This window comes from Macrotis lagotis, chromosome 5, assembly GCF_037893015.1.
Source record: "Macrotis lagotis isolate mMagLag1 chromosome 5, bilby.v1.9.chrom.fasta, whole genome shotgun sequence".
Lineage (NCBI taxonomy): Eukaryota > Metazoa > Chordata > Mammalia > Peramelemorphia > Peramelidae > Macrotis > Macrotis lagotis.
The window spans coordinates 154,891,375-154,917,676 of NC_133662.1; the positions used below are offsets into that span (position 1 = coordinate 154,891,375).

Below are 26,302 nucleotides of genomic sequence, written 5' to 3' on the forward strand. Positions count from 1 at the left end.
ATTTAATAATCATTACCTGATAAATGTTATTTGTTAAACACATTTCATATTTTAAGCCTGATTAAATATTCACTGGATTATACTAAAAATACACAGGGGGAAGTTCTGATTATTTTTTTTAAAAAAGCAATTCTTCAATGACAGTAAATTTTTACTAATGCACTAAACAAATTACGTTCCTTTTACAATTACATTTGTAGGATAAAATGAAAGAATCTCTCCCCAATTAAAAAAATAAACTAGGATTGGCCTTTTTAGGGGCCAACTATGTTCAATTATTTTCTTTGAAACTGGTTTTCTTCCATGATCTAATTTGACTCAGCTGTTCTGAATAGAACAAAGGATATGCAAACAGTTATTTAGGAATAAGTCTTTTCATTGAATACATAAATCTGAGTTCAAGGAGATCAATGTATTTTTGAATATAAAATATTTTTTTACTAGTAAAAACTCTGTTAAAATTTCACTTTTTAACTGAGAAATGAGGCTGAATTTATCAAATAGTGAAATCATGCCTGCTTTTAGCAACAATACATATACAGAGTATTGTCCTTATTCTTTAGTTAGCTGTATTGCTAACTCAAGAATGTCACCTTTCTTATTTAATAGTACAAAAGTCCCAGACATCTTTTGTGAACTCTGGAAAAAGAAAACAAAATTCAAAGGAGGGAAGTTATCAATTCACATCCTCCTGGAGACACAAGTCTCATGGAATTCTAAGATATGTTTCTATATACTTTCCCGATACTTGAAATTTGCAGCAACAAATTCCTGTACTTAAAGCTTATCTAACTCTAGATTAAGTAGATGAAACATATCTGGTTTAAACAACAGTTAACAAAGTTCATATCAAGTTTTTGTTTCACAGGATGGCCCAAGCAGGGTCTTGGGTAGAAGTCAAAGGACATCTAAGTGCATTTCCTCATTTCTGCTTCCATGCTCTTAACTGATTTATTACCTTGGCCTGTGAAAGAACTTTTTTTTCAATACAGGGAAATGATTACATAGATTACTTATTTTAAAAATCTAGATAATGTGTCACTGATGAATTTGTTTTGTTTGCCCCTTTTCTCATCACTGATAAGAAAAATTACATCAATTTAAAACTGCAAAGGGGATATCTTCGAAATTCTTGAGAAATAGTTCCCCTAACACAATGCAATGGGTTTTGTAAATTGATTTTTCATTTACAATATATTAATTTATATTAAAAGGAGATTTAAAGCATTTTAATTAAATTAATGTGGTTTAAATTTTGTTGAATAGCTGGCATGTGTATCCCAGGTACTGGGTGATTAGATTTTTAACAAAATATGATGTGCCCTTTTTAAAGGTTCACCATAATTAAATCCTTTCCACATAAATCAGTCCAAAAATGTATCCAAAATGTCATTAACATGCTCAAACTTTTCTCCCCTAAACAATGTGGGAGAATATTTCAAGGAATGTGATTACTAGGTCTTACAGGAAGGAAGTTTCCTAGGCTGGGAGGTCTAATGACTCTTCCGATTAGCAGTTTTTAAAATGTTTCCTTCTGACAGCTGATACTATGAGATATATTAAGGAGTGAGGATTTCTTCAGAAGTGATTAATGCCACTGATTGCCCTAAATGAAGAAAATGCTAAGCAAATAACTATTTCTAGAATACAAGTTAATAGTATGTGACAATAATAACTGAAATTTATTATCTCTCTTTAAAGTTTGCAAAGCACTTTATATACATTATGTCTGTTGATCATCATACACAGAAGCTCTTATCAGATAGGTGTTATTTTTATTAACCTCTGTTTTACAGTGGTTAAAGTTCATAGAAGTTAAGTGACTTCCCAGTGTAACATAATAAGAATCTTTGGTAGGATTTAAACCCAGATCTTCCTAACTTCAAATCTAGTTTCTTATTCACCATGATATTTTTTATGAAATAGTATTTTTTTCCAGGCAGTAACAGGAAATTACAAATTTACATATAGTCAAAAGATGAGCAATAGCCACAAGGCTATTTCCTAACTGTTTTGACTGGTAGGGAACTTGGGAAAAGTCCTAATATATAATGATAATTCTGTATAACTGTGCCTATTTCACCAAATGTAAAAAGTAGGAAGACCAAAAAAGAACTGGGAGTTGAAGATGTTGTAAGGGGAGGAGATAGGAGAGAGATAATTAAGACATGGGTCATGAAGTAAATAAATACCCAAGGTTACATGACTTCTATTGTAGTAAAGAGAACAGGTGAACAATACAGGATAATTCTAGGGCATAATATTTTTATTTGAATGTTTGTAACATAAGTATTTGATTATCTGAATGTTTTATTTAGCATAATCCAAAGGAAATATACTATTAGTATTCCATCCAGTAACTCATAAAGTCCCTCATCAATGCTGTCCCATACTGGGTAAATATTGTCCACGTCCAGGTGTACATCTAGTGTACAGAGAGCAATTGCTTGATTCCTCCTGATATCAGGAGGATGTCAGTGGAATATACGAGCTTACTCATATACAAGCTTTACTCAACCTCACCATATGAAGCTCCAATGTAATTTTTTTCATGTATTTTAGTTGGTGCTTAAATATCTATTGATTTCATTTTGTTAAAAGTCAATATCTTTTTATATAATTTCATTTCCCAGTAGATCCTTCTTCCTCTCTAAGAACCAACACTTAAATCAAAATTTTTAAAAAAGGGGAAAAATAATTAAAATGAACTTATACATCAGTCAGGTTTGACCATATGCAACATTATATATGAATAGAATACTTCTGCAAAAGAGATAAACATTCACAGTTTCATAGATGTAGAACTAGAAAGAACCGTGAAAACCAAATACATACATATTATATATATATATATATATATGTATATTCCCTCAACACTCTAACTTCTCAATTCCCTATATTACTCATTTTCATGCCCTTCACTCTACCTCTTGTTAACCTAGACAGTCATTCCTTTAGTATTGCCATCACCACAAGTTTTTATTTCCACATTCAAGATTTCTGAAATTCCTTTATCTGATTATGATCTTTTGTAATTTCATCTTTTCTTCATAACCCTGTGTTCCTTTTATAACCCCCAATCTTTTTGTTTTTAGTCATCACCATAACCTCCAATCCTTTGACTTCTGAGTTCCTCCAGTACTAGCTGCATTGTCTTTCTCTCTTTATCAGTGACTCTTGGTGAACAAGTTCATTCTATCTTATTCTCTTTTTTCCAAGTCCCTCCTCCTTTTGTCCTTTCACTGGTCTCATCCTGCCAAATTCCAGCCTTGGATGAGTTATATCATCATTGATTTTTTTCTTCTTTATGTGTTATGTAACAAACCATGAAATGATGCTGATTGCATCTACTACAGACATGTTATATGATGTCAAGAGGGCCCTCACTGCAGCAGGGCAATCCTTTTGAACCTCACTAATCCATTCATGTATCAAACTAACCAAGTGAATTTTTAAAACCGTTTCATTCACTTTCATACCTTTTATGACTTTCCTCCTCATTAGTCTTCCAGACGAGAAACTTGTCTGCTATTTCATTTAAAAAAATGGAAAAAATTTACTAAGAAATCCCTCTTATCACTTCCTCTTCATCTCATATCACTCAGAAAACTCTCAGCTCTCTGTTTACACAAGTGATCTCATTCCTTCCCATCTACTCTAGCAGATTTTTCCCTCTACCATTCCCATTCTCACTAATCTTTAATCATTCCCTTCCCATTGACTGCTTGTCTACTGCCTTCAAAATCATGCAAGTCTTCCCCAGCCTCAAAAAAAAAATCATTCACCTGATTTATTAATACACACTATCTCTCTTTGTTTTTGTGATTGAGTTTAAAAAACAAATCCAAAATTTTGTGTTATCCTACCACCTTGCATTGATAAATACATAAATCTGATTATTGCTAAGCTCATCTGGATCTTCTTTTCTCCCTGGTTATTTTGCTTTATAGTTTTAGTTATGCAAATGATATGTACAACCCTATCTCTTCTTAGCTGTAGTCTTACGTTACGAATTATTACACACCTCAAACTGAATGACTTGTGAACCTCAATATATCCAAAGCAGAACTGAATGCAAGCAAGCCCTTCCCTCATTTGGACTTTAATAACACTTGAGAACATCCAAATGTCCAATTTCCAATGTCATTTTCAAATTTCAGCTTTCTCTACATTTCCAAATCATTTACCAAACATTCTTGTTTCTACCTCTACAACATCTCTTGCATTTGATACCTGCTCTTAAAACCATACAGTTAACCTCTTGTTGGACTGTTATTATCATAGTAACTTTCTAGTATATCTATTTCAGGTTATTTGTTCACTCAGATAATCTATCCCCCAATTATTTGCCTAGTGATTTTAAATGTAGGTCTGATCGTTTCACTTATTTACTCAAAAAATTCCACGATCGCCCTTCTGTTTCAAGAATCAAATATGATTTTCTCTATTTGACATTTAAAGCTCTTGATAATCTAGTCCCAGTCTACCTTTCCAATCCTATCAAAGCCCTTTGGCCTCTAAAGTCCAGCCAAATTGACTTTCTTATTTTTCTTCACAGAACCCTCAATCTCCTGTCTGTTATCCTTACTCTGGGTGTCTCATTCAATTCAGTTCACGTGCCACTTTAAGAATTAAACATTTCTTGATCTACCCCTTTCCCTCAGCTGTTAGAGCCTTTCTCTCCATAACTGTCTTGTATTCCTTTAAAATATATCCATATATATTTGAATATAGTTAGTAGTATATATAATATATATATTATATTATACATATATATACCAACATAAATTTCATTTTACCTTCTCCAGTAGTCTGTAAGATCCTTGAGATCTGCGATTATCACTTGTTTCTTTGTTTACATAAATAAAAAAAAAAGTTAGATGCGTAAGAAATACTCTGTGACTGATTTCTCTAGTTGTTTTTTTGTCTAGCCAGTCTTTGGGACTTATTGTTTCTAGGACACAGGATCATTAAATTCTTCTGGTCTGTGCATTTTTTTTTGTGGAAGAATGATTGATGCTTGGCTATTTTTCCAAGTGTGATCTTTATAGATGAAAACGTATGGTAGGTTTTGCTTGGGTAGGGAGGAGAGTCATTATAGAATTTATTCCCTTCCTAGTTTAGCATTTTGGTGTTCAAGACCAAGCTACCATGTTTTTTCTGGCTTGCAGGTTTAAAATCTAAACATAAAGGTTTATTTTTTGTGAATATGTTTTGAATTTGACCTTCACAGGGAACATTTTAAGTGTCGTAATCAATGAGGTTTTAGGTAACTTTTACAGAGAGCTACTGTGATTATGTTTTCTGTGGTTGAGTCTCTCTTTTTTTTCCAAACCCATTAGCTACATGGTAATGTCGTGGTGAAATTAAAATTTTGAGAATCATCAAACCACCCTGTTGACCAGAAGCTTTAAAAAAAACAAGCATGAGTGATAGTTTTATATTCCAGTACTGTATATTTTCAAAATGATGTTTCTTGAGAATTTAAGAGGATTGATCAAAGGAACCATGAAAGTTCAGCTTTCATCTGCTAAAGAACTATTATAATTGAACCCAGGATAAAATGTTAAAAGGTAAAACTGAAGAGGCAAACATGGAACTCATTGAGAGGAGATGATTTGTACATTAATTTCACGTAATATGCTGTAAATATTCCTTTCCTCCCCCAATTTCCTGTTTCATTTCAAGGAACACTCTACACTTTAAGTTTTTTGTGATCTTTTAAAGTAATATTTGTCATTCCAACATGACCTCCCTCTTTAAAAAAAGCCTTCCTGTTTATTTTGTTTTCAAATAACTGGGTGACTTGATTTTTTTCAGTCAGTATTTTACATATCATAACTGAGTCAATCTTGGAATTTGACATTTTCTGTTTGGATAGTTAAGATTTAACACAATTTGGTTTCCAAGTAATTGTGGTAAGTCTCAATAGTAATCATATAAACAATTGTACTTTAATTATAATCAAATTTTTATTCCACACTTTTTTTGCTTAATTCAGAGGAGGATTCCTAGAATCATAAGATCATAGATCTAGAGCAAGAATGAACCTTTACAGGTGAGAAGTTAAGTGACTTACCCACGGTCAAACAATTAATAACTATCTGAAGTGGGATTTGACCCCAGGTCTTTCTGCCTGTGAGCCAGGTATTCTGTCCAATATGCTATTTACTTTACAGTGAACTTAATTCAATCTATAAAAATTCATTTCAGAATTCAGTTTAGAGTCATTTGGAGATTCTGATTTGTATCATTTTTGATCTGTGAACTTTGCTTAGCATTTAATGTACATATGCCTTTTCTACCAATTTCCACTTTTGTTTCTTGCCATTGTCATATATATTAGAACTATTGGAAAGGAAAGTGTTACAGAAATTGGGGTGGGAGGGTAAAGGTACTATATTTCATTTCCCTATAGAAGTCAAAGAATCACTGTATTTTATTTCTTGAAGGAACCTTCTGATGAGTAAACTGAGGCCTAGGTAGTTAACTGCCTTAAATTACAGTAGTCTGAGTCTGTGAGTACCAGAAGCCACATCTTTTGTTTAGTCCACTGTTCTTTCTACCACAATAACCTTTGGTAAAATGGTGACATTTTACACTCTTCCTTATTAAGCCTTTCATTGCCACTTTTCCCACTGTAAAATGTTTCTTGTAACAGAAGAAATTAATAAAGCATTTTCTATCTTACCAGGTAATAAAAAAGAATAATACAAGGACTTTCTTTGTTACTCAAGAGGATATAGCCTCAATTATAATGGACTACTGTAATGTCTCTGGAACATAGTACAATTCTTCTTAAATGGCAAATACTAGCTGAAGATTCCCTATGCACTGGACTAATAATAAATTTTGTGAACTTTTCACACCTTAGAAATCTAGATAAAACATATCTATATGCATCTTCAATAATTATCAATACTTCAATTTTTGTTATATTTACATTTTATTTAAGTATTAAAATCTATGTATTTTGGGATTTTGTTACTTTCTGGGTTCTAAATTTACAATTTGTAAAGGAAGTAAGGGAAAGGGAGCCCAAATTTGAAATTATTATTGATGCAAGTAAGGATTTTTGTTCATTTTGTGTCTCAGATTTTTATAGATAATATATATGTATTAATAGAATTTTATATAGGATTATAGAATTTACGGTTGTTACCACTGACATTTCTGTAAAACATATTTAAAAATTTTCATGATATAAAACAATTTAGGCATAATTTGTTCCTTCTAGGAGTTAACAATTAAAGCTGTGCAATATAATCACAGAGAAAAATATAAAGAAACCTGAATTATGGATCAAGAACTCTGAGTTTTATTCCTGCCTTCTCCACTAATTATTTCTTTTAGTTTAAACAATGTTCTTAATCTTTTTGAATCTCAGTTTTCACATTTGATGTCTAAGATCTCTTTCAATTCTAATGTACTATGAAATGAACATCAACCAACATTTAAAAATATAGAATTATTGTTAAGGAAAATGTTCATGCTAAATTGTAGAGTTGCCCATTTTCCTTCCATCTCTATCATGAACACCTCTTCTTATTTTTCCTATTTGTTTTGTTCTTCTCCATCACCAGTAACATTTGTGGTAGAATGGAAGTAGCACTGAATATTGAGTCAAAAAACTTAATTTTGAGTTTGGACTCTACTATTTGCTAGATCTGAAACCTTGAGCAAGTCACTTAACTTCACTTCCCCAAGTCTCAGTTTTCTTAAACATGAAATTAGGGGTAAAATTAAGAACATTTCTTACTGCACAGGATTTTGTGAATATTCAATGAGATTAAACATATTCATTGTAAAATTATATATGAGCTGTAAATTTCATTCCATGTACAATTCCTCTTATCTAGATATCAGTCAATTTCTGATAAGATACTTTATTACCTAATAACACCTTAAGAGCTAATCCTTTCAAGGGTTTTTTTTTTTCATTTTAAATTTGTAGTAAAGATACTCAAAAGTGTTGTAAAACATAATAAGGGAGATAATATAGGACAAGCTGGTCTCCAGTGCTTTTCGCATTAGGACCTATAGGTAGTTTCCTCCTGACAAGTTCAACTTTGAAAGTAAATCAAATATTTACATGATGTTTCTAATTCATAATAAACACTTAAATATTTGTTGATGGTAATTTTACAGACCAACTGTATGAGAGTTTTCTACAATCTTATTCCAAAATGATATGCAATCTGGTATCTTAAATCATTGGAAGTTAAACTAAGAGGCTTTTTGTGTCCTATTCTGGTTATTTGGGGATGGAGAATATTGACTATTATTTGAGTAAATTGCTTTAAAACAGTCTTTAATTTACTTTTTTCTTAACTTGAGTCATCTTAAAAATTTGTGGTGTTTTCATGAAGAAAAAAAATAATCATGCAAGGCAGAGCTAGTGAGCAGATTTTGTTATTTCTACAAGTTTGGGGGCAAGAGTGCCAATGAAAATATTCTAAAATTACAGTGGGTGTAACCCAGGATTTCTAAATCATTGAGCCCTTCCCCGATTCCTTAATATGAGATGAGAGGGAACATAACTTCATGTATTAGTATTGTATAGTATAACTGTATGAACTCTAGATAAATGAGTCACGATAGATTTCCTCAGTGAGTTTAATGAGTGGAAGAAGACAAGTAAGGATCACCCTATACTTAGTTACACTTTTCTTTTAGTATGCAGCTCTATATTTCTACAACCCAGTGCCCTCAAGCAGATGCCTTTCTATCTAGTTATAGAAAGAATAGAATAGAATATATGCTTAATGTATGATAGCAATATTTTTATTTCATATAAAGCTTCCAAATTAAAAAAATTATACAAATATTTCCTGATAATTAGAATGTAGGAACATCAAAACATTTTAAAATTGTTGATATATGTTGCTTTTACATCACCATAATTTTCTCCTGTATCCTTCCTTCTCTACCTTCCCAAGGAGCCCTTTTTTTAAAAAAAAAAAGGAGAGAAAAAAGCAACAAATTGAAAAAACAATTCAATATAATCCAATATATTTAATGTTCTATACCTTTGAAGCCTGTTTTTTTAAAAGAAAGAATATGAGCAAAGTGTCTTCTCTTATTTCTTCTTTGTGACCAAACTTGTTTTTTTATTATTTAGTAGCATTCAATATTCAAGTCTCATTATTTTGTGAAAGTTGTTATTTTTATTTACATTGTTATAGTTATTCAGTATATTATTTTCCTGACTCTGCTTGCTTCATTTTGTATTATTTCATGTAAGTCTTTTCATGCTTCTCTTTATTTATTATTTTGAGCTTCCTTACAAAACCATTAACACTTCATTTACACTCATTGTTTTACTATTCCTCTGTGAATGGGTATCTACTATTTCCAGTCCTTTGCTACAATGAAAAATGCTACCACAGATTTGTTGGTGTATGGAACTTCCCTTCCCTTTTTTCTGAAATTGGCAATGAATGTGTCAGAATATGATTTTGTCTCAACTGTTTAGTCAAACCAACTGAGCCAGGGTATAATATTCTCTTGTGGCCACTCCCCCCCCACCATCCATACAAATGAAGAAAGAAAAAAGATCTTCACTTTGGTATTTTTAATGACATTCCTCCCATCTTAGCCATAAATGATCTATGTCTAGCACTTGAAATCCCCCAGTGTTTTATTTGTATATTTATTTGCTAATTGTTATTATCTATTGGTATGCATAATTCTTTTTTATTTATATACAATCTGTTTTGCATTTGATCTATTCCTGTACACATTTTAACTGCCCTATTAGACTGCAGGCTCTATTAAATCAAGAGCCTTATTTATTTTTTTCTTCCCATCCCATGGGCATACTACAGTGCCTTGCCTCTAGTTGAAGCTTACAGTGTAACTCGATGAATCAAGTAACTTAGAACTAGCTGCTATTCAATAAAACCATCATTAACATGGTTCTCATTAAATAGCAATCAAATTCATTCAAAGTAAGTCTCAATTTTAGATAACACAGTGCTAGTCTCCTTTCTCAGTCTACTCATTTGACAGGCATATGAATACCAGAACATGTGGCTTCTGTGCAAAAGCTGTGTAGATGACGTCACCATGGATCATGTCAAAAGCAAACTACAAAGTAGAGATGGTGTACCTAAAAAATGGAGTCACGAAGCAAACTGGTATGAGTGGACAGTAGATAGTACTGTCTTTGTCTTATGGTCCAGCAGCTCCAATATAATTGATGAATAATTTGTAGGAGGACACAATCCTGCCTTTCAACTGAAATACTATAGAAGAGTCTCCAGACTGGGTAATGGATTATTTCCAGTCAAGAAAATGAAGTTTTAAATGCTTTCTAAGTACAAAAAATGAAATTGTAAAGAAGTGATTGAAACTCAAAAGCAAATTCAAATTTGAATTTTATTCAAACTACTCAAATAATATTTGCAATATAGCTCTACTCTTCTCAAGTTTATTTATTGACATCTTTCAAAGAAGAGTGGTTTTATATCCACTGGGAAAATATTCTGTGAATATATATAGTTTGTAGTTCTATCTATCATTAGTTATTCCAGTGAATACTGGCTCTGAAGTCAAACAGTTAAATACATAGAATGCATTGTGGTTACATCTTATTTGATTCCTGTAACCTTTTTGTGAACTGTCAATGAGCAAGCATACATTCTTCATTTTAAAGATTAGAATTAACTGAACTCAGTAAACTTCTATTAAGGATCTGCTAGTTACTCTAGTGGGTTTTTAGGAATAATAAGCTAAAAAGAGAGAATATCCTTTAAGGAGTTTGCAACCTTCATATAAACTCAGATATTACAGGTAAAATAACAAGATGACATAAATGATAGACTGCTGGTCTTGAGATAAGGAAGATCAGAATTTGAATCATCCTCAGAACCCAAATAAGTCACCATTGTTCACTTTCATTTCCTTTATTATAAAATAATATAGCTGTAATATCTGCTTCATTGTTGTGGAGATCTACTGAGATTATATCTGAAAAATGCTTTGTAAAACTTAAAAGTGCAATGTAATGTTACCTAATGTTATTATTGTTGCGATTTGTCTATAATAAGGAGTTTGTAGATAGAATTATAAACAGAGCTCTAGATTTGTCATCTCTAGTCCAGGGCTTTCTTTCTTTTATATCACTCATAGATTATGCTATGAGCATCTCCTCCAACACAAATATTAATTTGAGTATTAATTTACCATAAGAGGTGGGGAGACAACCCAAAGTAAGAGTGAGAATTTCCTTTTTTTCTTTTGACTTCACAAAGACATCATTCAGTTTGTCTATTAGTTAATGATGGTATGATATTTGATTATAGATCAGAGGTTCTTTTTATATTATGAACTATTTGGTATTCTGGTGAAGCCCACAGACTCCTCAAAATAATGGATATCATATATATATATATATATATATATACATATATATACATATATACATATATACATATATATAGACACACACACATATATTATATAAGGTTGCAAGAATGAAGCTACTTCAGTGTGATCCAACAATTAATTAATCAATAAGCATTTATTAAGCATTTATGTGCTAAGTTTTAGTCTAGGTACTAGAGATACAGAAAGAAAAATGAAGTGACCTTTTCTCTAAAAACTTTAATTATATTTAGTAACTTCAGAGAACTTTGCTTGTCTAACATGCTTTTTTATGTAAGGGGATACTTTGATTGAGATTAATTTTGTCAGGATATTATTGAGATTTTTCCAGCTGTAATTAGACTGACTCCTGTTAAAAAGCAGAACTCCCAAGTCTATATTTCTGTTAGAATAATCATCATTCAAAATATCGTATTTGATGATATCACACTTTGCAATTTACAGATTGTTTTCTTCATAACAATCTGAAGAGAAGTGCAAGTTTAGTATCCCCTGGAGATAATCTTTAGACCAGTGACAGAAGAGGTCTTTAGTAACCTTGAATGCTACTTGTTTTCTTTAAAAATTTTAATAAATTTGTTTTTAATAGTGTTTGTTATTTTTATTTTAATTATTTGATTTAATTTTTATTATTAATTTGGGAGGGATTATCTTTTAAAATTCTGTTGATAAACTAGACTTTGGTGTTCTTCACTAATAGTGGTCAAGCTCAGACAGGGTAGGAGAGGTATAGAAAATTATTGTAAATATATTATGTGTTAAGGTTGGTAAGTGTCAGGACTACCCAGATAGTGAAGGACTATAAGCTTATCAACTTCTTGGTGGATTGCTGAAGTAGGAGGGTTGGTGTACTATGAATAATTAATGGCTCAAGTTTAAAAAGCATAAGAATTTAAAACTATGAAAGAGGATCATAACAAGCAAATATATATGAATTTTGTGATTTAACTAAAGTGTTAGAAGAAAAATATATCTGAAAACATATATTGACAAATTAGAGAGGATTCACTGAGATACACCTTTAAAATTACAGTACCAATGCATTAACAATTTCAAAATAAATAAGAAAGCAAAAATACTGAAAATGAGAAAAGTAGATAAAAAGACTATAGAAATCTTGAAGTCAAAAATTTGTTTTGATGTACCAACAAATAGTTATCTATTAATTGATCCGACACTAAAGAAAGAAAAAAATCATATGAAAATTTTAAAATGAATAAGTTGAATATTCAACAGAATTGAATAATTTATCATTATAAATGTTATATATGTTAGTATGCAATTGTGTGCCTTGCAAATTTAAATTAATTTCTTTATTTCAACCACATGCAAAGAGAGTTTTCAACATTCATGTTTTTGTAATTTTTTTGTTCCACATTTTCTTTTCCTCCTTTCCCTCCCTAATCTGCTTAATAGTGATGAATTTGATATATTTACATGCATAACTCTGTTAAATGTATTTCCAAATTAATCTTGTATACAATTACATATTAATGAAAATTTTAGGTAAAAGAAATGTGTGAGTACTTTTCAAAATACAAAGTATCAATATTCACAAATCAGAAAAGGAGATATTTTTATTTTTTATTCATTTTATTATTTATTTATTTTTATCAATGTGCACATATTATTTTTAAGTTACAAAATTTCCTTCCATCCTCCCTTCCCACCCCCTCCCCTCATTAGTCAGATTAGCATTGTACATCCATATTTTGATAGAAATTACAATAATAATTTTTGGGTATGAGAAATTAGGTTTAAGGGAAAGATGTACATAAGAGATAATTTTTATAAAGTGTTCATCATATTCTCTATGTGTTTTGTTTTGTTTTAATTTTTCTTTCTCTGGAGGGTGATAATATAGTCCATAGCCAGTCTAATACGGTTGTCCTAGCTCTCTGGACTGCTGAGAGGCTCTGCTTCCATCAAGGTTGTTCATCTCACAATATTGTTGTTGATGTGTATATTGTTCTCTTAGTTCTACTCCCTTCACTCAGCATCAGATCCTGTAAGTCATTTCATGCTTCTCTAGAGTCTGACCAGTTATGGTTTCTTATAGAACAAGAGTATTCCATAGTATTTATGTACTGTAACTTGTTTAGCCATTCCCCAATTGTTGGACATCCCCTCAATGTCCAATTCTTTGCCACTACAAAAAAAGAGCTGCTATGAATATTTTGGAACATGTAAGACTTTTTTCTTTTTCTATAATTTCATTTGAATATAGACCTAGAATTGGAATTACTAGGTCAAAGAGTATGAAGTTTTATTGCTCTTTGAGCATAATTCCATATAGCTCTCCAGAAACGCTGGATACCTTCACAACTCACAACACAGCAGTGCATTAATGTCCCACTCCTCCCAATCTTCCCAACCTCTCCAACATTGATCATTTCCTCTTTTTCTCACCTTGGTCAATCTGATAGGTGTGAGATGCTACCTCAGAGTTGTTTTACTTTGCATTTCTCTAATCAATAATGATTTGGGGCATTTTTCCTATGATTACATATGGCTCTGATTTCTTCATTTGATACCTCTCCTACCTTGTCTGAGCTTGACTACTATTAGTGAAGAATACCAAAGTCTAGTTCATCAATGGAATTTTAAAAGATAATCCCCCCAAATTAAATTTTACCATTTATCAATTGGGAAATGACTTGTGACCTTACAAATTTGATGCAATTCTCCATATATTTTAGAAATGAGACCTTTATCAGAACTCCTAGTTGTGAAGATTGTTTCCCAACTTTCTACTTTCCTTCTAATTTTGGCAACATTGATTTTATTAGTACAAAACCTTTTTAATTTAATATTGTCAAAATCATTCACTTTTCAGTTTGTAATGCGCTCCAATTTTTGTTTGGTCATAAATTTATCCTCTCTCCACAGATCTGATAGATAATTTCTTAGTCTATTAATTTATCTATGGTATCTCTCTTTATATCTAAATCATGTATCTATTTTGACCTTATTTTGGTATAGGGTGTGAGAGGTGGGTCTACGCCTAGTTTTCACCATACTATTTTCCCTTTTTCTCAACAATTTTTGTCAACTAGTGAGTTCTTATCCCAGAAGCTGATGTCTTTGGGTTTGTCACATAACTAGAGTAATTTACTGCAGTTTCTTTTGAACCTATCCTAATCTACTGATATTTTATCCCTTTGGGCTTCAATTTCAATATCGCCAAAGTGAAGAGGTCTTATTAGATAATCCTTACAGCCCCTTCCTTCTTTAAATCTGTGCTCCTATCTAACAACAGTATTATCTTGTTTTTAAAATGACCTTTAGTAATGCCACAGATGATCAAGAGGCAGTGTGGTGTAATATAAAGCACTGGTCTTGGTGTCAGGAGAATAACTTCCAAACCATCCTCAGACAGTTTTACCTGTATAACCCATGGATAAACTTAATCTCTGAGGTCATTATTATAAAATGAGAATTTTAAAAAGTTATGATACTTGCACTAGTTCCTTCATGGTTGTTGTCTGGAATGCACATTGTAAGACACTCTGGAATAGTGGGTGGTAATATATAATTGTATAATAGTTATTATAATAGGACCTGCCTCATATTAAAATTAAATAAATATAGGGACTATCAGATTATCTTGTCCTTTTAGAAGAGAAATAAGCGATCAAATCACATATAAATAGTAACTTCAGTACACATACTTTAAAAATCTATTTCTTATTAGATTACTTCATATTCTGGAAAGGACCATGTAGGAATTAAATTAATTTTTCAAGTTTAATGTTTCAGGACCTTAAATCATCCTGTGAATATTACATAAAATTAATTCTATAATTAAAATACCAAGACATTATAATGTAAAATACTGATGACTATTTATTCCTTAAAATGATAGAGCAAGAAGAACCTGTTGAAACTGTTTCCTCCCACTTTGCCTCCAGGAATTCTATTCAGTCCAACCCCTGGTGAGGTTTGCCATAGTTCAAACCTCTAAAACACTATAACTTCTCTGTTCTTTATGTTTATGTCTCATATTTGAAATGTAGTGGCTTGTTTGTTCAGTAGGCCATCCTGCCTGGACATGGCTTAGTGGTTTGGCCTTTTCTGTTACTTGTCTGCAGGTGTGACCTTATTCACCTACCTATAGCAAGTTGAACATTTGCAAATATAGCTTCTTTTGTATTGCCCCTCTTTTTTATTTTCAAAGAGAATACAGAAGCCAGTAAGCAAATAGATTGTTAAACTATTCTGGATATAGAATCTTTGTAAAATAATACTTTTTTTTCCTTCATAAGGCAAGGGTCCTTTACCTTTTTTCATGGACCCCTTTGGCAGTCTGGTGAAGCCTATTAATTCCTCAGATAATGTATATAAATGATTAAAATATACACATGACTGCAAATAAAAATAATTATATTTATTTAGTTATCAAAATATTTTTTAAAATCAAAATTATACATGCCAGCTGAAGAATCTTTTGCCCCAAGTAGATAAATATAGATCATAGACTTTTTAGGTTCGTAGAGTATTTTGATGTCAATGGAACACTATCCTCAAAGCAAAGCTGAGGAAACTTAAGTGAGGAGATGTCATATTGTAGATTTTGTGTATAATTCCCTTGTCAATGTAAGTGCTAGGTCAGACTCAAGGTCTCTATCGTCAATTCAGTAGAGACTGAAATTAGCTAACTTGTACTGGTAGGGCTAAGGCTAACATAAAATTTTTTTTTTCAACACCTTCATTTACACTAAGGAAATAAAAGCAGGTTTTTTTGTTTGTTTTTAAAGCAGAGTAAGCTAAATAGGTGTTGGAAACATGGTTAACAGATATACTAAATAAATGAAGCCATTTCCTTTCTTTTTTTTTTTTCCTGACCATGACCACACTTTAAATTTGCACTCCTAGTCACAGTACATTCTTAGAATCTGGTTTCAGAAATATTCAAAGAGAACAATTAGTACTGTTGGCTAAGTATGGACATTTCCATGTGTAGTAGGAATGTCCCACAAAAATCAGGATGTTTGAGGACCATTAACTCTTCCCACATTCAACTAGTATTGACTGTCCCTTAGGGATTCAGGGTTTAGCCCCAGATAAATTCATACAAGTTAAGCCTTGTGTTCCTAGATTAATCATTGTTGACTCTCCCTCTTCCTCCCCTCTTTTTGGTCACTTGACTTTTCAATAATATTCTAATCTAACCTATTTGAAAATGATGTAGTTGAAATTGAGTTGAGCTTAAAGACCTGATTCCTTTTGCATATATAATACATATATACATATATATGTGTATATATATATATATGTATATATATATATAATCAGAATGTTTATCTGAGTAGACCTGGACCAGATACAGACCAGCTCATCTACCCCTTATTTTTATAATCAGGAAACTGAGATTCCCATCTCCTCCCAAAATGAAGTGACTTATCCAGGACCATATCATAAGTAACAGACCTGGCACTATAATACAGATTTCCTGATTCCTCATTTAATAGTGGTAAACAGGATTTACCACTAGGTTTTGGGTTCTAATGGGTTCTAATGGCTATAATTACATATATATATATATATATATATATAAATATATATATATATATATATGTGTGTGTATGTGTGTGTGTGTGTGTGTGTGTGTGTGTGTGTGTGTGTGTGTGCCATATATAATGGTTGGAAGATTTATTTACTTTTAATAATTATTTTCTACTTTCCTTTATGCTCCCCTATGTTTCAAGCACCTAGATTGTTGTTCTTTTTCAGGTTTGGGATTCTTAATAATATTGTATTGTTTTCAGGATAAAACATAATAATATTTATTTGGCATTTAAACCCCTTGACAGCCTTCCCTCTTCCTACCTTTCCAGTGTTCTTACACTTTACTCCCCTCTACACATTTTATGTGACAGGTTTCCTTGGTCTATTTTCTATTCCATGTATATAATACTCCATTTTTTGAATATATGACTTTGTCATGGACTCTGTCCTCTGCTTGAAATATTTGCCCTCTTTATTTCACTCTCTTAGTTTCCATGACTGTACCAAAAACTTAAATAAATCCCACTTTCCTTAATGAGCATTTTTTCCTCTCTTTTCTCCTCCAGAGCTTTTTTCTCTGAGATTATCTTCCATAGTTTCTGTAAATATCTTACATGACATGTCTCTCCCAGTACAAGTTACTAATCTATTCAGCTCATGGGCAAGTTGATTTACTCTCAGTTTTTAAGAACATTCATTCTATAGTCAGCATCTAGCCATTAAAGCGCTTATGTGACAAAAACTATGCTAAGGATATACAGAAGAGCAAAAATATGTACATTCTTGCATTTAAGCACTTAATGGGTGGATGCTCACTATAGAATGAATTTTCTTCCTAATTGAGAGTAAAGTGACTTGCATATAAGGTAAATAGAATATTAACAACTTATTTCTTGTAGATTCAGTCAGATTGGAGTCAGATGGGTAGAGCTAATTTTCAAGTAAAGTTCATTTTGTAACAATTTACTTTTAAAACATGAGAGTTTTTAACAAAAGCTTTTAATGTTTTAGGTTTGTAAGTTAAATGAGAGTTTAAATGTTTCTTTATTGTGAGCTATTAATTTCTAAAAGTAATTTTCATTAGTGATGAAGTAATCTGAAGTAACAAGACAGATGGCATTTTTAAACATGTTGGGTCCCACTTGTAAAATGGAAAGTTTTACTAAGAAACCATTCTGCTTTTGCTTTTTTTGGTCATCAACAATAAGCAGTGTTTTCCTCCTTAGATGTTTCCTACTACCAAAGCTGTTTATATGAGAAAGTGTCCAGTTATGGACAAAATGACATCAGTCTTGTCTATACTTTGCTCACTCCAAGCTTTGGATCTTTTTTTTATGGTTCCATTTATACGCACAGACATGAGTTTTTTGGATGCCCTCAAATTAAAGGCTATTTTGGAAAGTTTGGCTCAAGTTAGATACTGCTTATCCAGCTAAAAGTCAATTCTCAGTTACCTAAACTAAATAGTATAGACTATGTGAATGAGCCCAAAATATCTGGCTATTGATTTAAGCATACATGTTCTAGTCAATAACACAAAATAAGCACTGACATTAAATAATTAAAAATAAAATTAACTTTGCATATCTACTTTAAATTGCTAATAGGACAAGGAATGAAGGTTATATGAAAGATAATTTTCTCCTGCAAAATGAAGGATTTCCTGTTTATATGTTATAATTTAAGCCCAAAATATGACTAACATCAACATTAATCACATTGTGGATTCAAGAAGTCAGAGCTTCATTTAGCCAACTTATGATAATATCAACTTTATGGCATGTGTTAAGACTGTTTGGTTAATCTATTTTTAATTGTGGCTTGTAATCCCACCTGGTAAATGACAAGTAGTCATTCAATCTATACTACAGCTATGACTTAATCCATTTGAAAATAGTTTCTCTAAAATTACCAACTTGAACAAGAATTAGTATTTTAATCCCCTCAAACCTTATCCAAAGTTAGCTATTCAGAAGACAGCACTAATTTATGAATATCTGATTAATCAGTCTATTCCTGTCTTATACTAAGTGCTATTAACCTGATTAGCTATGAGGTATTCTTTTGTTCATTATGCCATTGATTCCTCCATATTAGTTTGTGATACTTAATGGACCTTCTTAGTAGTTATCCTTGTAATTTAAGAGGCCCATATCATCATATGTATGATGGTAAGACTTGCACATTATGTTTATTATAGTGAAGAGAATGTTGTGAAAATTCATCCTTCTCACTGCCTTTTCCAGAACCTTCTCACTCCATGGTCTGATTTAACAGGAAACAGGATTTCTGGTGATGGTCTGGATGCTATGGGAGTTCTTGGTTTTTTTGAATGTGATTTCCCTCCCATATCAGCAAGGCACCATAGCATTTCAAGAATATCTGTCTGGGACAACACAGTAACATCCAAGCCTAGTCAGGTTTTGATGATCTAATCATTTACATAACCTTTCCCCCTTAGGCCATACTCCCCCACCCCCACCCCAGAACTCAGATTTTGGTTTCCAGGAAGCTACCCAGCAACTCATGGGACTAATGTTGCTGAATTACTAGTCAGTATCATTTAGGATCAGAACTATGACAGGTATCTGATCATTTTTGAAACTGATTTTTGTGCTTCATTAATGAAAACATTCTTGGCAAATGCTTAACACTATAAACATATTAGTTCTTTTTATACAATACATCTAAATTTCAGCAAACTCTTTTAAAAGTGCTTTCTTATGATGTTTTCTCATGGACAAAATGGAAAAATATGACTTATTTATAATATGTTTAAGCTGATTCATCAGTGGTTAAACTGCATGCTCTGTGTTATTAAGGTATATGTGTTACCCATAAAGGAAGCTTATAACTGCATACTTCAAAATTCTTTTCTTGATGCTGTCCTGATGAACTTGATTTCTTTAATCAATGAATTGAGTGGAGTCATTAATGGCACACTAATTAGATGTGTGGATGAATGATACAAAACTCTTATATTGAATGCAAAATTAAGGTACAAAATGATCAGAAACAGTGCTACACTAAACTGAACAATATGATGGTTAATAGGGGTAAATATAAAAATTATGCAATTAGTATAGAATATAATCAACACATAAAGAATAATAAGAGGGAGACTTTATTAGTACATATATTCAGAATTTTACTCACTGTGAATCAGAAATTTAAATGGTCATCTAAAAAACTCACTTTCATTTTGGACTGCATTGATAAAAACAAGGAGAAATCAAGGGATAGATAATACTCCCATTGCATTCTACAATAGATTCCCTATTTAATATGTTTCATTGCTTTGCTTTGGGAGATACTTATAAAACTGAATCACAACTAATGGAAGTTGATCAATGTGAAGAGGGTGTAGAACATGATGGCCAACCAAGGTATGGCAAAATTAAACTGCATTAAGAAAGGTTGGTGTAGCTAGGTGGCACAGTGAATAGTCAAGCCCTGGAGTCAAGAGGACCTGAATTCAAATTGGGTCTCAGACACTTCAGCTGTGACTCTGAGAAGTCATTTAACCCCCTGATTTCTCCCCAAAGGCATAAAAGCAAACAGGAATTAGAGGGTAATAGGTCCTCTGTACTCATCAGACCATGTCTAGAGTATAAAGATTAATTCTAATATTGCATCTTAGAAAGCTGCAGAGTATCTAGAAAAGGGCAACTAAGATGGTGAAATGTTTCAAGAAAATGTCATATGAAGAATTGAAGGAAAAGGAGGCACAATTTAGAGAATGTTGGGGGCATTAATAATAGCTATATTTAAGTAGATGAAAGACTGCCATGTAGAAGAGAGATTAGGCTTATTGTGTTTGGCTAGAGTTGTAGAACGAGAAGTAATGGGTGGAAATTGCAAAAGAAAAAACTTCCTAAAAATGAGGAGCTATCCAAAGTAAAGTGGACTGTTTTGGAAGGTAATGGCCCTGCTTTGTTCCAAAAGGCAGAAAAAACTAAGACTAATGGGTGGAAATTATGTTGAGCCAAGATCTACTGTCCTGTAGGGAAGAATTTTATAAAAATTGAACATTTTCCCAAAAAATCAAATGATTTTCCTTCTGAGGAAGGGAGTTCTATATCATAGAAGTGTTCAGAAAGTAGCTTGATGATCAGATAGCTTGAAAAAGAATGAGTAGATTCTTGCACTGGGTGATCAGACTAAATGTGACTGTGTTTCTTTCAAGTTTGTTTTAAATATTGCTTGAAGACAATACTGATGAAACCTGTCAAGAAGGTGAATATATTGATTTGTTATACATAGACACATCACTATTTTATAAGAAGTTAGGAATGACTCCCTACCCTGCCATATGTAGCTGAACTTGGACATTTTTGCAGAACTAATTGTCAAGCTCTATTAGTTAACCAGTTTAGGGATATGCTTAACATAGTTTTCTACATTTTGTTCTTTTTACAAATAATCAGTATTTGCTTAGATTCTAGTCATGAGAATTATTATGAATGTAAATGTGAGGACTGTTATTTAATGCAGTGGCATCAGAGAGCTGGATTGATTGCTTTCCAGTTTACATTTGAATTATTTAAACAAAACTGAATAAACTGGTGAAGAAAGATGCTGATCATCCACAAACTCCATAATCCTGTGGGTACTTTTTTCATTTGCCAATGCTAAACTCTTTTATTTGAAATGATTTGCTTCAAGTGGAGTACAGGAACTTTTTTTTTCTGGTGGAGTGAAGTGCCGCCCAAGATCCACATTTATTAAATGCCTATTTTGGGTCAATCACTCAGCATTTTAGAAATCTTATCAATATCACCCCATTTGATAAGGACAAAAGAATTGTCCATTTATAGAGTTATGGTAAGCCAGGATATATGATTAAAACACAGTAATTTGTACGCATGTGCACGTGTGTGTGTGTGTGTGTGTGTGTGTGTGTGTGTGCGCATGCACACGCACGTGTGGGCATAAATAGTATACCAAACACATTATTTTGACCTTATTACCAAGGACCCAGGTCATCAGGCCTGAGGGTTTATTTAAAGCTTTCTGACTTCCTGAATTATTTGTGCTTGCATATATAAATAAGTAGATTAAAGTTTGTATTTATCATTAGTTTGTTTTCCTTTTAAATGTAAATTATAGTTAAAAAATTATTACATCAACCAAATTTCTCTGTGTTGAAAGCAGCTAAAATACGTCTCTGTCTTTATTTATCCTTTGGGACCTGAAATTCCTTTCCAGAAGGATAATAAAGAATGTGGTATTTGCTTGTTTCAGTGAGGTACTAGGATAAGTGGGTGGAGTAAAAACAAAAATTTCTGTTTTAGGAAACCAGAGAGAAATAAAAATATAGTTTTTTTATTTACATAATATATATTTTGTTTAATTGGTAGTTTGGGCATTTTCTTACAGATTTCAGATTATTGAATACAGTATTTACCTAGATTATGGGTAAAAAAACATACAGAATATTGATGAATGCAAACATGTTTTGGTGAAGGAATTTTTTGTTTTGGTGGTCACTGAACATTTCTCTTTCATAAAACATAGGTAAACCCCCACGTTTCTATAATCATATACAATTATAAATACATAAGTGTGTGTATAGTACTCATGTACTTGTGTATGCAGTTTTGAGAAAATCTTGAACCAGCATTTCCAATGTCACAAGCCTCACCTGAGGAAGAAGTCATCTTTGAAAACAATGCTCTTTGGGTATCAGTTGCTTAATTGAATTAGCATTTTTCTTAACTATTAAGATTTTAGAATAATGGTTTAAAATTAAGTAACTTCTTTCAAGGAAATGCTCTTGTCCTTTGAATAACTCAATGATAGAAAATATTTATTGTCCATTGTGGGCAAAGCAAATTACTCTATGCTATTGGAGTCAACCGAGCAAACATTTATTTAGTGTATACTATAATGCACTTAAGTGCTAGGAGCATAAAAATGAGGAAATGACAAAACTAATAAATTAATCAATAAACATATATTAAGTGCCTACTGTACTACATGCTGAGGGTTAAAAAGAGAAAAATAAAACAGTACTTGCCCTCAAAAAATTTACATTCCAATGAAGAAAATAGCATGAATCTATCTATATCTATCTATCTAATATGCATATATATATTCTATACAAATGAATGCAATATCTTTTTATGAGGGAGAATACAAATAGCTAGGGTGTCCCATCCTTATCCTTCAGGAGTGTATACTCTAACAGAGGTGAAAAGATATATTTAAATTTAAGTATGGTAAAAAGACAGAATGTGATGCAGAAAGTCCAGGAAAATGGTAAAAGAAAAATTTAGGAGGAAGAGATTTGGGAAAACTTCATAGAAAAAATAATACCATAGTTTACCCTTGAAAGACAAAAATGAATTAAACAAAGAAAGGTAGAGCAAAAAATTTTAGGTTCAGGGATGAACTGTAAGATTTGATGAAGTCAAGTCTAAAAATGGTAAACAGTTTGGCATATTTACCTGGAATACAGAATACATGAAGGAAACAGCCTAAAATAAAGCAACAAATATTCCCTGAAACCAGAAAGCAGAAGGCCTTGAATATCAAAATCAAATTAGATATTTATTTCAAGAATGTTTCAAAATTTTAAAAGTTTCTTTCAAATTATATTCCTCTCATCAGGTTAGTTAATGAGTAACACGGAATATCTAGAAATCTCAGGAATACTGAAAAGGTTATATTTCAACTAAAATACAAAAATGTTTCCTACTTCACACTTGGTCATTCAGTAGGTAAGAGGGACACATTAAAGGGTTTTTGAAAAAGGAGAGAGATATTATCAGACATTTATTGAAGTAACATAGTGTCTACATGAAGGATGAGAGGCAGCATAGTGTAGTAAATATATCACTGCTGTCTTTGCAGCTAGAAATCCCAGGCTCCAAGTTATGTTTCTGACTCATACTTTCTGTGTGATCCTGAGTAATTCATTTAACTTCCCTTCCAGCTCTCTATATATTGTAGAAAAGATGCAAACACATTGATAGAGGGAGTTCTTCATCAGAAGTTCCCTGGATTGATAAAAAGACAAGGGTAGTCAGAGAAAAAAAAGAAGAAAGAAAAGAAAAGAGAAAGAAAGAAAAGAAGCAAGGAAGGAAGGATAAAAGGAAAGAAGAAAGGGAGGAATAAAGGAAGAGGAAAAGAAATGAAGGAATGAAGGAAAGAAGGAAGGAAAGAAGGAAGAAAGAAAAGGAGGGAGGAAATAAGAAAGGAAGAAAGGAAGGAAGGAAGGAAGGAAGGAAGGAAGGAAGGAAGGAAGGAAGGAAGGAAGGAAGGAAGGAAGGAAAGAAGGAAGGTTGGTTTCTTTTTCCAGCACAATAAGACAGAAATGTGGCTTCAGTCTCTGGATGCTTTTCATCCCCAGCTTCTTTGTAATTTTTGTGACAGATAGGTAGCACAACAAAATAAGTTCTAGAATTGAACTTTAACTTCAAAATCTTACTATCTATGTGACCTGGGAAAAAATTTATCCCTCTGAACCTCAGTTTTATCATCTGTAAAATAATATCATGCATCTCACAAGGAAGCTGTAAGGATCAAATTATATGTAAAGGACTTAGCAAACTTTAAAGTGTTATATAAATATCAGCTATTATTATTACCAACTTTAAATATGGTTTACTTTTCTAGTCATCTCTATATATTTTTCTTTATTATGTGTTCATTTTACTTATTAGTTATAATCATAGCTCAATGTATTTATAATCTATATTTGAATACGCCAATGTATTAGACATTACTTCTATGTTCTTGCTGTTTCCCCACCACTTACACTCTTTTATTTGTTTTGTTTGCCAGTTTGGGGGTGTGCCAACTGCAGGGTAACGCTCTCCAACCCTTCTGGGACTTTTACCTCTCCATGCTACCCCAACGAATACCCAAACAGCCAAGTTTGCATGTGGACACTCCGAGCTCCAACTGGATATGTTATTCAGATAACATTTAATGATTTTGATATTGAAGAAGCTCCCAATTGCATATATGATTCATTATCCCTTGACAATGGAGAAAGCCAGACTAAATTCTGTGGAGCAACTGCCAAAGGTTTATCATTTAACTCAAGTGCTAATGAGATGCATGTGTCCTTTTCAAGTGACTTTAGCATCCAGAAGAAAGGCTTCAATGCCAGCTACATCAGAGGTATGTAAACTAAAAGAAGTGCCAAGCTTCTGCTTTTATTTAACATGTGTTATAATAAACAGACAACAGAACTAGAAGACAGACTTAAGCTCTTTTATGTGTAAGTGTATGATTTGAATTTGACTTTCAGGGCAAGTATGTGTCAAAAGTGAACAACATATAGATACTAAGTCCAGGATTTGGATACACTAGGACTGTATTACTTTAGATTGTTTAGATATAGAAGATATAAAAACTATGTGAAATACACAGAAGATATTTTCTGTCTTTGTAATTATAACATTAACTCAGCAGTCATTTAAACATTCTCACTTATTGATTTTTGGAATGTTACCCTTTCAAGATTTATATTAGGATATGAGTATAGAATGTGAGCATGTAATTATTATAAATAAGGCAGTATAGAATAACATTGATATTCAGCTAATGGGTGCTATTAATGTCCTGTTCTCTACACTCCCCCTATTTTTCCTGGAATTCAATTTGAGTAATTGAACACAGACTATCTAAGTGACCCTGAACAAGTTATATAATCTCTCAATATCTCAGGTAGCTCTCTTTGATAAGTAAAACAACAGGTGCTGCTCTGCACTGGTAGAGGTAGATTGCTTCTAAGGACCAATGAAATTATAGGTCCAGTTTAAAAGGATATATTAAATTATTTTCTGTTCCACAAAGAATTACAAAGTATACTCTTAATCTGATTTTATAGATCAAATTAAATATTATTGCTTTCAAATGAGTCTTATGAGACTTTTAGCTTTAGAGAAAGAAAAAAAATCATTTTTATGACAACTTTTGAAATAATCTCATTATGAGGCTCAAGTAATCAGAGCAAATTATCTCTAAAATTCCCAAGAAATGATGTTTTTAATATGGTATAATATGGTATATCAGTATAACCTAGGTTAATATGGTATAGTATGGTATGCTGTTTTATTTGCCATAATACATATGTGCTTCTTAAAAATTACTCATGTCTAATACTGTGTGTGGCATACCCTGGAAGTATGCTTTAAACTGTGACCCTGGTTACTTGAGAATGGAATGAAATTGATTTTCTTCTTCATAATTGGGAGTTCTTAATAAGTACAGAAGGAGAAAGCCTCATTTTCAATTCCTAGATCTTTTTTTATTTTATACTCTTTTTATACTCACCTTAAGAATAAGTATTTGCTGATGTCAGTGAAAAAATTGCTAGGAGGCCATGTTAGAAGAGGAGTTAGAAACTCAGCTCTTTACTTTGATTTAACTCTATTGCTGACCTGATCTCAGG

General features: G+C 32.1%; 1 protein-coding gene across 4 annotated transcripts in view; it reads left to right on the forward strand.

Annotated features, from left to right (window-relative positions):
- ADGRG6 (adhesion G protein-coupled receptor G6) overlaps positions 1–26,302 on the forward strand; it is a 183,124-nt gene that overhangs the window by 60,851 nt on the left and 95,971 nt on the right. For all 4 annotated transcript variants that reach the window (XM_074187712.1, XM_074187714.1, XM_074187715.1 and 1 more), the window contains exon 3: positions 24,685–25,026. In XM_074187712.1, coding sequence (XP_074043813.1) covers positions 24,685–25,026 — 342 coding nt within the window. The remainder of the gene's footprint in view (positions 1–24,684; positions 25,027–26,302) is intronic.